This window comes from Barbatula barbatula, assembly GCF_947034865.1.
Source record: "Barbatula barbatula genome assembly, chromosome: 13".
Taxonomy (NCBI): Eukaryota; Metazoa; Chordata; class Actinopteri; order Cypriniformes; family Nemacheilidae; genus Barbatula; species Barbatula barbatula.
The window spans coordinates 18,069,427-18,082,029 of record NC_136776.1 but is presented as its reverse complement, the minus strand read 5'-3'; the positions used below and the strand labels follow the sequence as shown (position 1 = coordinate 18,082,029).

General features: G+C 38.9%; 1 protein-coding gene across 4 annotated transcripts in view; it reads right to left on the bottom strand.

Moving 5' to 3' along the window:
* rabgap1l (RAB GTPase activating protein 1-like) overlaps positions 1 to 12,603 on the bottom strand; it is a 65,096-nt gene that overhangs the window by 42,424 nt on the left and 10,069 nt on the right. For all 4 annotated transcript variants that reach the window (XM_079470821.1, XM_079470824.1, XM_079470822.1 and 1 more), the window contains 3 exons: positions 12,025 to 12,151; positions 7,186 to 7,279; positions 6,301 to 6,451 (listed from right to left, as the gene is read on the bottom strand). In XM_079470821.1, coding sequence (XP_079326947.1) covers positions 6,301 to 6,451; positions 7,186 to 7,279; positions 12,025 to 12,151 — 372 coding nt within the window. The remainder of the gene's footprint in view (positions 1 to 6,300; positions 6,452 to 7,185; positions 7,280 to 12,024; positions 12,152 to 12,603) is intronic.

The window sequence follows — 12,603 nt, the reverse complement described above, 5'->3', positions numbered from 1 at the left end:
CTAGTCGCTTAATTATCTCTCCTCCTTTTATTCACCGCTTCAATTCTCCTACACAGACCAATGGCCAAGCCAGGCAATGCCTGCCTCTTGGTTACAGTTGTCAGGCATTTCGGTTAGCCGGGACTCTCTTTATCAGCAGTAACTAACGTGGTAAAAGAAACAGGAGTGTCGAATGCATTTTGAGGATGGGTCTTTCTTGGATTTGGTTACTTGGAAAGATTGCTTATAGACAAATTGACAACACTTTACCAGTTAAGCTACAGGAAGCAATACTGTACGTGAAATAACTCAAAGTTACTTTGCCGTTGTCATGACACGCTTATTTAGTTTTCTGTCACTTGTTCCCAAGATAGAATCATCTTGCATCTGTAGGCAGCTATGAATGGTTAAATAGATACAAAACAGAAAAGCATAACTTTGGTACAAGAACTAATCAATGCACAAATGTTATAATACATATCCCTGTCAATGTAAGTCAATGGGAGAATTTAAAACCATAAACTTAAGCATATTAATAGGACTGTTCACCCAAACATGAAAATTCATGTTCTCACCCTTATGTCATTCCTAACCTTTATGACTTTCTTCCTTCTCAAGAACACAAAAAAGATCATTTGAAAAATGCTGGTAAGCCAACAATATTGGACTCCACTGACTTCCATTGTATGGATACAAAACCACAGAGACATTTCTCGAAATATCTTCTTTTATGTCCCACAGAAGAAATAGTCATATACAGGTTTTGAAAATAAATGGCACCGGAAATCATTTAGAACGCTGGTGGGCCGAATTACAGAGGTAAGGAATCTTATAGGACACGCTGAACCAAATTAATATGGTGATCCATTTGGAACAAGATGCTACCGAACAACAGTGGCAGCCAGAGGCCTGCATAAATGATTCATCTTACAGGAAGGGAAAGACTGGAGAAAACAATGACCGTAATCCTCTTTATCTATCGTTGCATGAGCTTTTGATCTAGGTGACTCTGACTGTACAGGCACAGTGTTCTGGCTTTCATGATCACACCAGCAGTCAGAGGACAGGTCAGCATGACAGCTAGACTTGATTTGGCATCATTTACGGCGACAGCATTGTACGTTATAATGGGCTTTAGCCAAATTCCTTGATTTTGAAAATGTTTTGTTTATTTCATTATAATGTCATTACGTGGATGTGTTATTCTACTAAATAATACTTTTTCGTAACGTATTGACTAACATCATGTAAAGAAAGATGCGTGCAAGATGCATTCAATGGAATCCTTTTGTAAATACTGCTTGGGAATTTGCTCATCAGAAAACATGTATTTTGTCCCTGGGCATGTGTGTAGCTGTGATGCGAACATCCACAAACGACCAGAGGAGTCGACTATACGCGACTTGTTTCTGAGTAATCTAAACTGTCACTTCTGTGTCAGCAGTGAGTGTCTCAGGCTACAGTTTGAAACCGCAAGATATCATGAGGGCGACCTCATCTGCTGATGTGAAGATGGGGGCCAAAATCTATTCGCCACTGACCGTAACATTCGTATGTGTAACAATGCAAGGCGGGCCAGTCAAATATCTTTTGTGTGTTTTGCAGAAAGAAAGAAAGTCATACAGGTTTGAAATGACAAGAGGGTGAGTAAATGATGATAGAATTTTCATTTTGAAGGCCAACTACTACTTTAAAATACATGTGGAGTGTGTTGAGAAGAGTGAGGGTGAGGTGCTTTATGGTGAGGGAGGGGCGTTGTGGTGCCCGTCCGTGCAGCTGGCCGGAGGACACTGGAGAGGCATTATGGGCTCTAGTGAATCTTTTACACTGGGAAAATGGCAGCTCACCAGCCCTTACTGGGCTACAGCTGCACCAAAGGAGATGAATAATTAGCTACGCGAAAAGAAACTGTACGACTGAAATGAAACTTTGCTAAATGCCAAGGGTGAAAGAGTGCCATGATGCTAGTAGGTTGCGAAGGTGTTAGGGTGGTTTGGTAGGGCAATATAAAGTGTTTTGATCTACTAGGTGCTTACTGGTTAAAATTAAAAGCATCTTTAGACAAGGATCCGTTTCGCTTATTAAATGCAAGTCTACAGGATTTAATAAAAAATGAGACAGGTTGCTGGTTCATCTGTAACATCTCTGACGGACATTGATAGATTAAAGGTGACTGACAAGAACAGACTCAGAATCAGTCAGAACCGTTTGCCTGTCAACCAAAACTGAACTATTCTTATAAATCCAGTACAAACGCTTAACATGCCAAGCAGAGCCACTACAACCAAACGATCCGCCATCACAGATTTCATTACATGCTTCATAAAGACTATAATCTATTTAGGGAGGCTTGTGAAGACCACACAATCATACTTACAAACCGTTAGAAACAGAAAGGGGGTAGATTATTTTTGTCAAATATGAATATTAATAAGAAATGCTGGACGCAGCCCAGCAACTCATCCAAAAGGCAGAGCCTTACTGCAAGATACATTCACGCTCGGTTACAATCTTGTAATCAAACAATTTACTTTAGCCGGAGGTCCATGTGCCATAGCCGATAGTGCAAGATAACAGCTTGCTTTCGCAGGCCTTTACAACATGTAAGCAATTAAAGATATAATGCCAGAAGGAACGTATAATGCAATTTATTAAAAAATGGTCTTCAAGTCTTCCAACTAATAAAAATAATAAAAGCTGTAAAGAAGGGAAAAAAAGCATAAAGATCACACTGGTCTCGGTTTCCTTTTAAATTTGTTATTATAAATATACAATTTTAAAGGCCTATATCACGGTAAACAATCTCGATACAGGTAACTAGATGAAAATATGGATATTGCCTATATTTAGCCAATTTCATGCGCTGCATTCAAAAATCATTTCTGTCGCCCATTTGTCAATTTTCTACTGCAATGGCAAGTCTTACCCATTACTCTATAATTCAAATAAGACAACATAATACAAAATTTACAATAAAGTACATATTTAAAGTACACTCCTAAAATGTTGTGTTGTATCAACAACACGTGGTTTGGTCAAATATTGGTATTTTTTGGTTAATATAACTCAATGATTGGGTTTCTCTGCACGTTTACCAAACATAGGATGAAACAACCATAATATGCTTTCCGATGTCATTTAAGGTTGTGAAAATATACGAGGTGTCAATAACCGTGATATTACAAACCATGAGTATCGACACAGACATTTAATAATATCGATAAAATTTAGTACCTATTGTTTAAACACTCTTTATCCACCTCGCTAAATGAAAGAGTTTGACTGTTCAAGATTCTCACCTGATCCTGAATCGAGCCACACAATTTTATTTTTAAATTAAAGATCAATAATTCTTTCTAAACCGCACACTCATCATGTACGGCAAAACTGTTTAATGCGTAGCGGAGGTGTACTGTACAATTGTGGGAAACACTTGCCGAGTGACAGCAAAGTCAAAAAGACTGTGAATCTGCTTATTCTACTTCTATCTGCATATTTTATCATAGCTTTCCAAACCCAAAAGCAGAAAGAAACTGGCAAATTTATCAAACCAAACACTGTGGTAACTACAATCCCCAAATCCTCAATCAGAATTATAATCATAGAGCAGAGATGAAACCATTAATAACTCAGACGTTGCCCCCCGCAGTTTTTTCATTTTTATTAATAGCGCCACAACTGTTATGTCAATATTCATTTATTAAATTCGGAGAGTTCTCCATCAGTTCCCATACTATAAATTACACTACAACCCTAAATGATGCGTACAGAACAACAGATGATTCGGCCGGGATGCGGGTGGCAAAGAAACTGTAGAACTGAACAAAAGCACGGCACTTGATTTAATCTTAGTCTTCCTTATCTGTCTTTACATTCACCTTTCTCTTGACTCCACATTTCACCCAACGTTCTTCTCAAGCTGTGCTGAGATATTTACCAGCCCTGGCTCACCATAATTCTCACTCGCCGGCATTGATTACTGAGCTGTATTCCAGGAGCTGTTTTAAAAGCATTGATTACTGCTTTGCGCAAAAGGAAATACCAAGTTAGCCTAAAAATACCACAGTGGAACACAGTGAAGTAACGCCTTCTCCAACATTAAGGCGGTATTAAAAATAAAACTTGTAGCTGGGGGGTTTCTGTGCAGGGTTGCGTGCGAAAAGCTCTGGTGTGTTGGGGGTCACGTCCAGGGGGTTGTTTTTTTTTACCACTGACCTGAAATAAAATTGATTGTGGCAGAATTGGGGCGGCTACAGATGCTGTGGAGTGTGCTCACCTTTATTTGACCTCTGATGGTCAGCATGGTCTTAAAATGCCTTAATTACAGAATTAAAAATCAGGGCTGTCAAGCGAATAATCGTGATTAATCACACCATAAACACTTTCACATACAGTACATGCATATTTAAAACAAAATATCAAATAAATAAAGGTTTATATAGATTTTCAATTATTGGATATTATAAATACATGTTAATATTTATTAATATCAGTGCTCTCAATCGATTAAAAAATTTATCTGATTCAAAAAACTAATTCTGTGATTAATCGCGATTAATTGCACTAAACATTAATGCGAAATTATTAGAATGTAAAAGTATATTTTTAAACATGTAATCTTCAAATTAATGTAGAAACAGCATCTTTAACAGCATCCTTTTATGAATGAAAGCCAACATACTGATATCAGTAATCCAACTGATGTCTCTATGAAATTGATTATTTTTTCATTTGAACATTAATTGTAGCCATTCATCGGTATAATTGAGAGCTATCATGTCTAACAGGTAGGAAATATACAGAAATTGAACGAAGTTCTCAAACACTTCACAGTCTTAAATGCCTAATTGTACATTTAATACAGAAGAATTGTCATTAAAGCTACAAAACATATTGAATTCCTCTTTTCTTAAATTTTTGATTTACAGTAGTGACGAGTCAAAGCAGCAGGTTTAATAACCAACCACCAGTGTAGGCAGTGCGTGTGATTAGTCAACTGCGTGGGACGTGTCACTGATGTTTCCTGCTGCCATTGCAGATGCGCACAGCTCAGGTCGTCATTGACAAGTTTACACACATAGCGTGAGCACATTACTTTGATTCATTGTTTGCTTTTGCTTTCTACGGCCGTCTAAGTCTCGCGCAAACACGTGTTGCCCACATTCCAAATCACACTTGACTGCGGAAAAGTGCGAATGGACGAGCTCGGCACATAAGCAGAATATTATACTGTGGACTCGGCTGTAAAGACTTGTCGTGCTGTATGCGTGCGAGATGTGCGTATGACCCCGGACCCTCCTGATGACGAAAAAACGGCCATGCAGGGGATTCACGATGCCAGCCCAACATCGTGATGTCATCGTCTATCGGCCCAACCCTAGTAATAAAAACGTAACGCTTCATTATGTAAGGTCTGTATACACCTCTGAAGACATAGTTATATTAATTTATTATATTATATTTCTGTCAATAGATCCTCCAAAAAATGACACACAGCACCTTTAAGAGGTTTTTGTCATGACATATTAGCCTAATTGATCAACGTTGCTTTCCAGCATTGTTACACATTTTAGCATTAAAAAAGATAATTTATTAAATTTAATTATTCGTTTAACTTTATTCTTTTATTAAAAAAGAACTGCCTTTCTGACAAGGTCAACGACTGTTTCAGTGTGGGAACATTCCACTAACTGACCACTTTCAGCATGAGAACCAGTCAGACTCCAAAGACAACATAGAACGAAATAGCTCTTCAAACATGTAACTGTATCTTGCACAACCAGCACATTTTTAGTCCAGATAATGGTCATGTTGGATCTGCAGTTGTGTAGGAATTCCACGAAAATCGCTGGGGCATTGCTTTTGAACAAGCCAATACGATTCATAAACACTCAAAGGGTCAAACATACATCTAACTACAACATGGACAGAAAATATCTGTTTAGTAAATAAGACGTTGGCTGTAGCACAAAGGCTCATCTCACTGACAAGATGAAAATTACTTAAGATCATCAGTTCTGCCCGCGAGAACACACAAGTTTCCTTTCTTCAGCGCTTTTAAAGACCAAAACTGGTCACGGCAATTTGCATCACACCTCCGATACAACTTAACTGAATTAACTATTAACCACAACAGCTAAATAAACTGGTAATAAATGAAGCATTACTAAATATTTTCAAAATAAACAGTCAATGGGTTGTTGCAACTGGACCCATTTTAGAGGGTGTTTTAAACAGAGCAAGACAGAATTCATTAGTAATAAAATGGTTTTGTTAAGTAAATAAAAGCAAATGGCAAAAGCCAAGTGAGTCGTCTCTTACTTTAGTGATGAGGATGCGGTATTGCTCTAGCAGAGACTGATTGTTGTGGCAGCCAGACAGAAGCTGCCAGACTTCAGCTCGCAAGGCCTCCGGGATGCCAGGCTTCACCAGAGCAGACAGACCCTTGGGCCGCGTCGACAGGTTTCCTTGCCTGACAGGTGGAAGACAGACCGTGTCACAACAGCAAAACAAGCTCTTGGTTGTAGTATTAATGTTCAATGCAGATTATGTATGCGTCAACAGAGTAAATTCCTCAATACTGCTCAAAGATTTTGAAGCAGTTTTAAAATCTGTCTGGCCTAGCATCAATATTATGAGACCAAAGGAGCAACTAGGAAGTTGTTAAAGGTCCTGTGTATGAATTTTAGCAGCATCTAGTGGTGAGGCTGTAAATTGCAACCGCAATTTACAACTTTTTACAACTGGCTCACTCCAGTCCCCCCTTTACAACTGGCTCACTTCAGCCCCCCCTTCAAAGCACTACGGTGGCTCACACAGAACAAAGATTGTCACGTTTTCACATATTTGCCAAAGGAGATAACATATTTACGAAACGCGTTGTGTAGAGCAGTTTGTCCGTTTAGGGCTAATATAGAAACGTCATAGCAAATTCCGTGTATGGGACCCACGGTGTATGTAGATAGAAATAGCTTATTCAAAGCTAATAAAAACATAACGCTTCCTTGTGTAAGGTATTTATACACCTCTGAAGACATTGCATTTCTGTTAATAGATCTTCCAAAAAAATTACACATTAGACTTTTAATTAAATTATAAAGACTAAAATAAAAAAGTTGGAAGAGTTTAGGATGTACCACATAAAGTCAAGTGGTTTGCAAACAACATTTAAAAGCAGAATGTCTCAACACGAGCTGAAAGTCTCACCATCTGATGAGGATGCTTCCCCAGGATTCCAAAATTTTCTCGGGACAGTCCTTCGACACATCCCCCGTCCCACTAGAGATCTCGCTGTCGCTATCTGTGCAGCATGGGACAAAGACAATTCACGTTCAATATGTTCATGGACAAAAAGATTTTCAATCATATTTCTGGTCCAGAAAACACGTTTATGCCAAATATCAGTTCAAAGATCAAACAGGCCAAAATCAGTAGCCGGGTTTCCATTCGAAGATTATAATTTAGCTTATGCGCATAATTGAAATATCACATAAAACATAGTTTCCATCCAATTAATCAACCTAATAAACTGCCACTAAATATCAGTAAGTAAAAAGAAAAGTAAGAGAAGCCACTAAATATTATCATTTTCATATATAATAATACTTGCGCAAGCAGATGATTACGAAACACCATAAATGCGGTGCTTTTGTGGATGCCTGCTGTTTGGGAAACACAGTTGTGACTTAAGTTCTAAGAGGCAATTATAGATATACTTCACGACTTTGCACAGGCATTTCAGAATGACTACAACAACATTTCAGATGATGTGTTACAAGATCAGTACTCGGGTAGGTCAGGTTACCCCGTCTCACAGTGCAGTTACATGACTTTTTGGAGGAATTTATTCGGTGAACGCGTTTCCATCTCCCATTATTCGCATTAACCCTTTTTCGCAAAAATTTAAAACCACATCAAGCGGGCGTAAAAACTTTTTGCGAATTAAGGGATTTTTATTCGAAATTTGGCGTTTCCATCACTTGTTTCTGAGTGAAACGAGGGTGATGGAAACCCACTTACTGATTTGAAAAAGGTAGAAACTTAAAAACTCGAGACGCTTTTGGAGAAATCCAACTGAATTTTAAAGTAGCCGCGAGACGAAAGCCCTGACCCACAGCTGTGACACAAAAAGCACTTTTTCAGAAGAACCTTCCAGGGACAGTCGAAGCCCCAGGGGTAGAAGACATGGTCCTGTTGCTCTTAACTAACAGTACGACACGTGGACTCATCATTTTTACACGTTCGCCCTGGGTGCCGCTTTATGTTACTTTCTTCAGTTGCGTTCAAACTTTGCACAGCTGTTAGAAGCACTCTGCGCAGACAAAATTACAGAATCATCCTTGCGGCATCCCTAAGAGTTATTCAGTGTAGGCACCTGCATTAGTCAGGGCTATATGGCACTGCAGAGGGTGAATATTACCACAACGTCTGAGGTGATAAAGAAAACGTCTCAGATTTAATATCCAGAAAGGTCATTAAGAGCTGACCACTGGATAATTGGTATTGAATTGTTACATTTTACAGCGGTTTATATTGACTACAGACGTTTATACACAAACACAACCTGTGCATGTACAAAAGCGAGTCATCATATAAAGATGCTTAACTAAGAAACAAAACCACTTGTGCTGCTTTCTCAGCATTTTACAATGTACATGATCTCCAGCAAGCATCTTAACGGGGTAGTTTTTACAATCCTGGAAGTGTGGTCTGGAACACAGTGGTTTCGTTTGAAGCGTTTTAAAAGGGCTTCTTTTTACATTTACTGCACGAGTACCCTGGCAACGGCAGAGAGATAGAAAGGGTGATAGAGAGAGGGACACCGGCCTTGCACAGATCTTCTGTTGCAAGGTGACATAGCAGTTTGGTAAAAGATGTGGGTGGATGAATTTTCTGTTCCATCTGTCTCCCCAATAGATCTCAGAAATCTGGCAAGAGCAACACTGACTTGTACGCCCCTGAAACCAAGACTTGGAACAAACTGCACAAATCAAAGATGGGATTATTCAGTTTCATTTAAAGGTTAAATAAAAAAGAAGCGTTCAATAATTTTGCAATTCAAATTTCAATAAATTAAATAGAGATGGTACCGGAACACATGAATAGGTTTCACAGCAATTGCTTTACCTATGGAAAACTTTCCCATATTATTATACTTAACATGATATATTCATGCTATATGCTTTGTTTTGGCAACATATCAAGTACCTGAGATCTGCATTTACACTTTTCAAAACAAGCCTTTGATTGATGTGAACGACCTCCAAATCTGGCAACCCACAACATTATCTTTATTATGTAAATAATGATACTTTTTGCTGAGCTCTGGAATCCGATTATATCTACTAAAAGATTCAAATTTAGCTCAGTGGTAAGAGCATTGCGTTAACAACGCAAGGTTGTGGGTTTCGATCCCAGGGGATTGCAGATACCTATAGGATAATGCAATGTAAGTCGCTTTGGATAAAAGCATCTGCTAAATGTAAATATCTTGATGTCTTCTTATAACACCATCAATAAAAAATATTTTCTTAAATTTTTTATTCATTTTTTAAAATTCATTTTCTAGAAATGTAACATAGTTGATAAAACACCACATTTGAAGCACAAAGGTCATAGTTTCGATTCCAACGAAAACATTCCATGCATTTCGCAGATGCTTTTATCCAAAACAGCTTATTGTGCATTTTACGTAAATAAATTGTTGGCAATGACAGTATCTTAAATGTGACAATCAAATATGTGATAACCAGCAGCGAACCCTCAGAGCCCTCTGTGATGACCTAAACTATAGTTAAAAATTATATTTAAAAACTTTAAAATATCATTTTCAACAAAACCCATTTTCCCCATTAGATATGTATATTTGACTTCCTGGATCGATGCGACACTATCCAAGTGAAATTTACAAGTCTCACGAGAGTAATTCTGGATCACAGACCAGTCCCAATTCTGCAATGCCATACGTTGTATGCACAGGCTGCGCATGCTGCAAGAATTCTCCTCCACAACTCCTTCCTGGTGGAACATTCTTCCTAACTCGGTCTGGTCAACCACATCTCTCACAACCTTCTTCTTAAACTACTTAAAACCCATCTCTTCTGTGAATACTTGACAGACAAATGAAAAACAAAAACTAACTCTCTCTTCTCTCAACAGGTAGTGGTTTAGCTTTTGTTGAAACTAGTAACTTTGTATTAGCACCTATCGTACTATTGCTCTTTTATGACATATCGCTTATTGCTCCCTGAACTCTTTGTAAGTCGATTTGGATAAGGCGTCTGCTAAATGTAATGTAAATGTTATTTTGGTGATAACCGTCTTGCTGTGCTGTTCGGCTAGTGGCGTTTCAAGTCTGGAGGAGCATTCTAAATGTATCATGTGGTAAGTGTGATGGTATAATGATGTATGCGCACTTCTATAGTTAAGCACAGTAAGGTAAAATAAGGTTAACAGTGTGGGTTGAGCATGCGCAGAGGGCCAAGGCTCAAACGTCACGTTTCGCTATTGGTGATAAGGCGATACCACATGGTGCGCAAAAATCTATCGAGCAGAAGCAAAGACTGCCGAAGAAGAAACATTTAATTCCAGGTGGCCAAATGGTACAAAGAACTCTAGGACCAATACCACTTAACCAAACTGAAATCCATTCTTATAAAATAGGCACTGATAACCACTTAAAAAGCCACCAGCGTTTTACATCTAAAGCCTCTGCCACCAACTGTCAAACCCACCATCCGCAAAAAGAAAAACTGGGTCCAGAGTTCGGGCTGACACATTCCTCCCAGAGCTAGTGGCCTGGAGTAAATTAAAGCGTGAGCCGGATTGACAATTCCAAACCACAAGCGAAAACAGCAATGGGTACAGTAGCAAATACAGAACGCGTTACAATTTAGTGGGGAACAAAACTGTAAGCATGATCTCTGGTGAAGATTAGGGGGGGGCCATATATATCGTCTGGGATAATATCGGGATTGTTGTGTTAACGATGTGCAAATTCACATTATCAAGTATTTTAATTACTCCGAAAAAACACTCCAAAACCAAAACTCCACAAATTCAGAGGCTGCAGCAGGGCGTCACGTGATTGCTGTTGTATGCATACACGTCGTCATCTATCTCACAGGTTAGCGCGTGGCCGCACGCATGTTCAACACCGGTTAACGAATGTGGTTTTGCTAAACATTTGACAGTAAGAAAAAACATGCAGACACCCAGAGCCTCGCAATCTACTTCAGATTACTTAGTTGCTAAACGTGGCTCAACCTCACTTGCATCGAAGTGGTTCGGTTTTGAGAAAACTGATGTTGCGCAAAAGACGGCACTCTGCAAAGTGTGTAGGAAACATGTTGCTGTTAAAAGCAGCTCGACGACCAACCATAGTAAGGAATACCAAGAGTATGAAAAGTTCAGAGACTCCGCTGCCCGAGAAAAGCCGCCATCGGCTAAGGTGCCTGTTGCACAACATACGCAGCAAACTTTAGCGGAGTCGTTTAGCGGAAATGTGCCTTACGATAAGAATAGCAACAGTGCCAAGACATTACAAATGCTATCACCAAGTTTAAACAAATGCTAAAACAATCACCAAGCAAAATAAATGCTGCCGATTCAGTAGGTAGGGAAAGTGCCAAGTCGAAATTATTTCAGCTCAACTGCCCTCCCCAACTTCTATCATATATTAGAATTTCATCTTGCTTGTATGCTGTACAATTTACATTACAGCAGAGGTGTACAACTGAATGTTTACTCAGAGTTCGATGTTCGTACACTAATTCAATTAGTATTTTGTATGTCTTTGAATTGTTTTTACTTGAATACTTACATGTTAAAGAAAATAAATAAGCACTGTTTTCATTCAACATGGTGCCCATTATTACCATCAGTGATTAAGTAACTCAGACTTTTAAAAACACATTTTTAATGGATATCGTCTAATTATTGTATCGTCAAAATCGCCAAAAATATCTAGATAGAATTTTTTGTCCATATTGCCCACCCCTAGTGAAGATCAACCGAAACACTTTAATAAACCGGACTGTGGCGTACCTTCCTCTGGTTCCTCTTCCTCAGTGGGCGACTGCGGACTGCCACGTGTCCCGGCTGCACACTCCATGTGTTTCTGCAGGCTCACCACTTCCAACATAGCATCTCCCTGGCTGCCCTTCTTCGTGCCCTACACAAAGAGTAAACACACTCTGTAAACAAAGCAGCATGGGAATAGAGCATTGCAAATACTTCCCTAGAACAACATCATGTGAGTTACAGACGTGAGAAAAAGGTTTGTAGGCATTCAGAGCATAAAAAAACGGCACAAATGAGACGTTAAACGCATTAAGACGCATTCATACAATGAGAGTGAACGCGGACCCGTCGTGGAGATTTATATCATACATTGTATTTTTTTTTACATATTCCAGTCCTATGCCATAAATGTATTCATCCTTTTGAAACCGGACAACCCGAGATATCTGGGGCACCATTGACTACCACAGTAGGAAAAAAGAGTTCAAAGGCACCAGAACTCCTAAATTTGTGTTTGCAATAGAAACAAATTATACAATAGTTTTTATTACCGTGGTAGTCATTGCTCTCAGAAATCTCAGTTAGGAACATTCTTCTAAATAT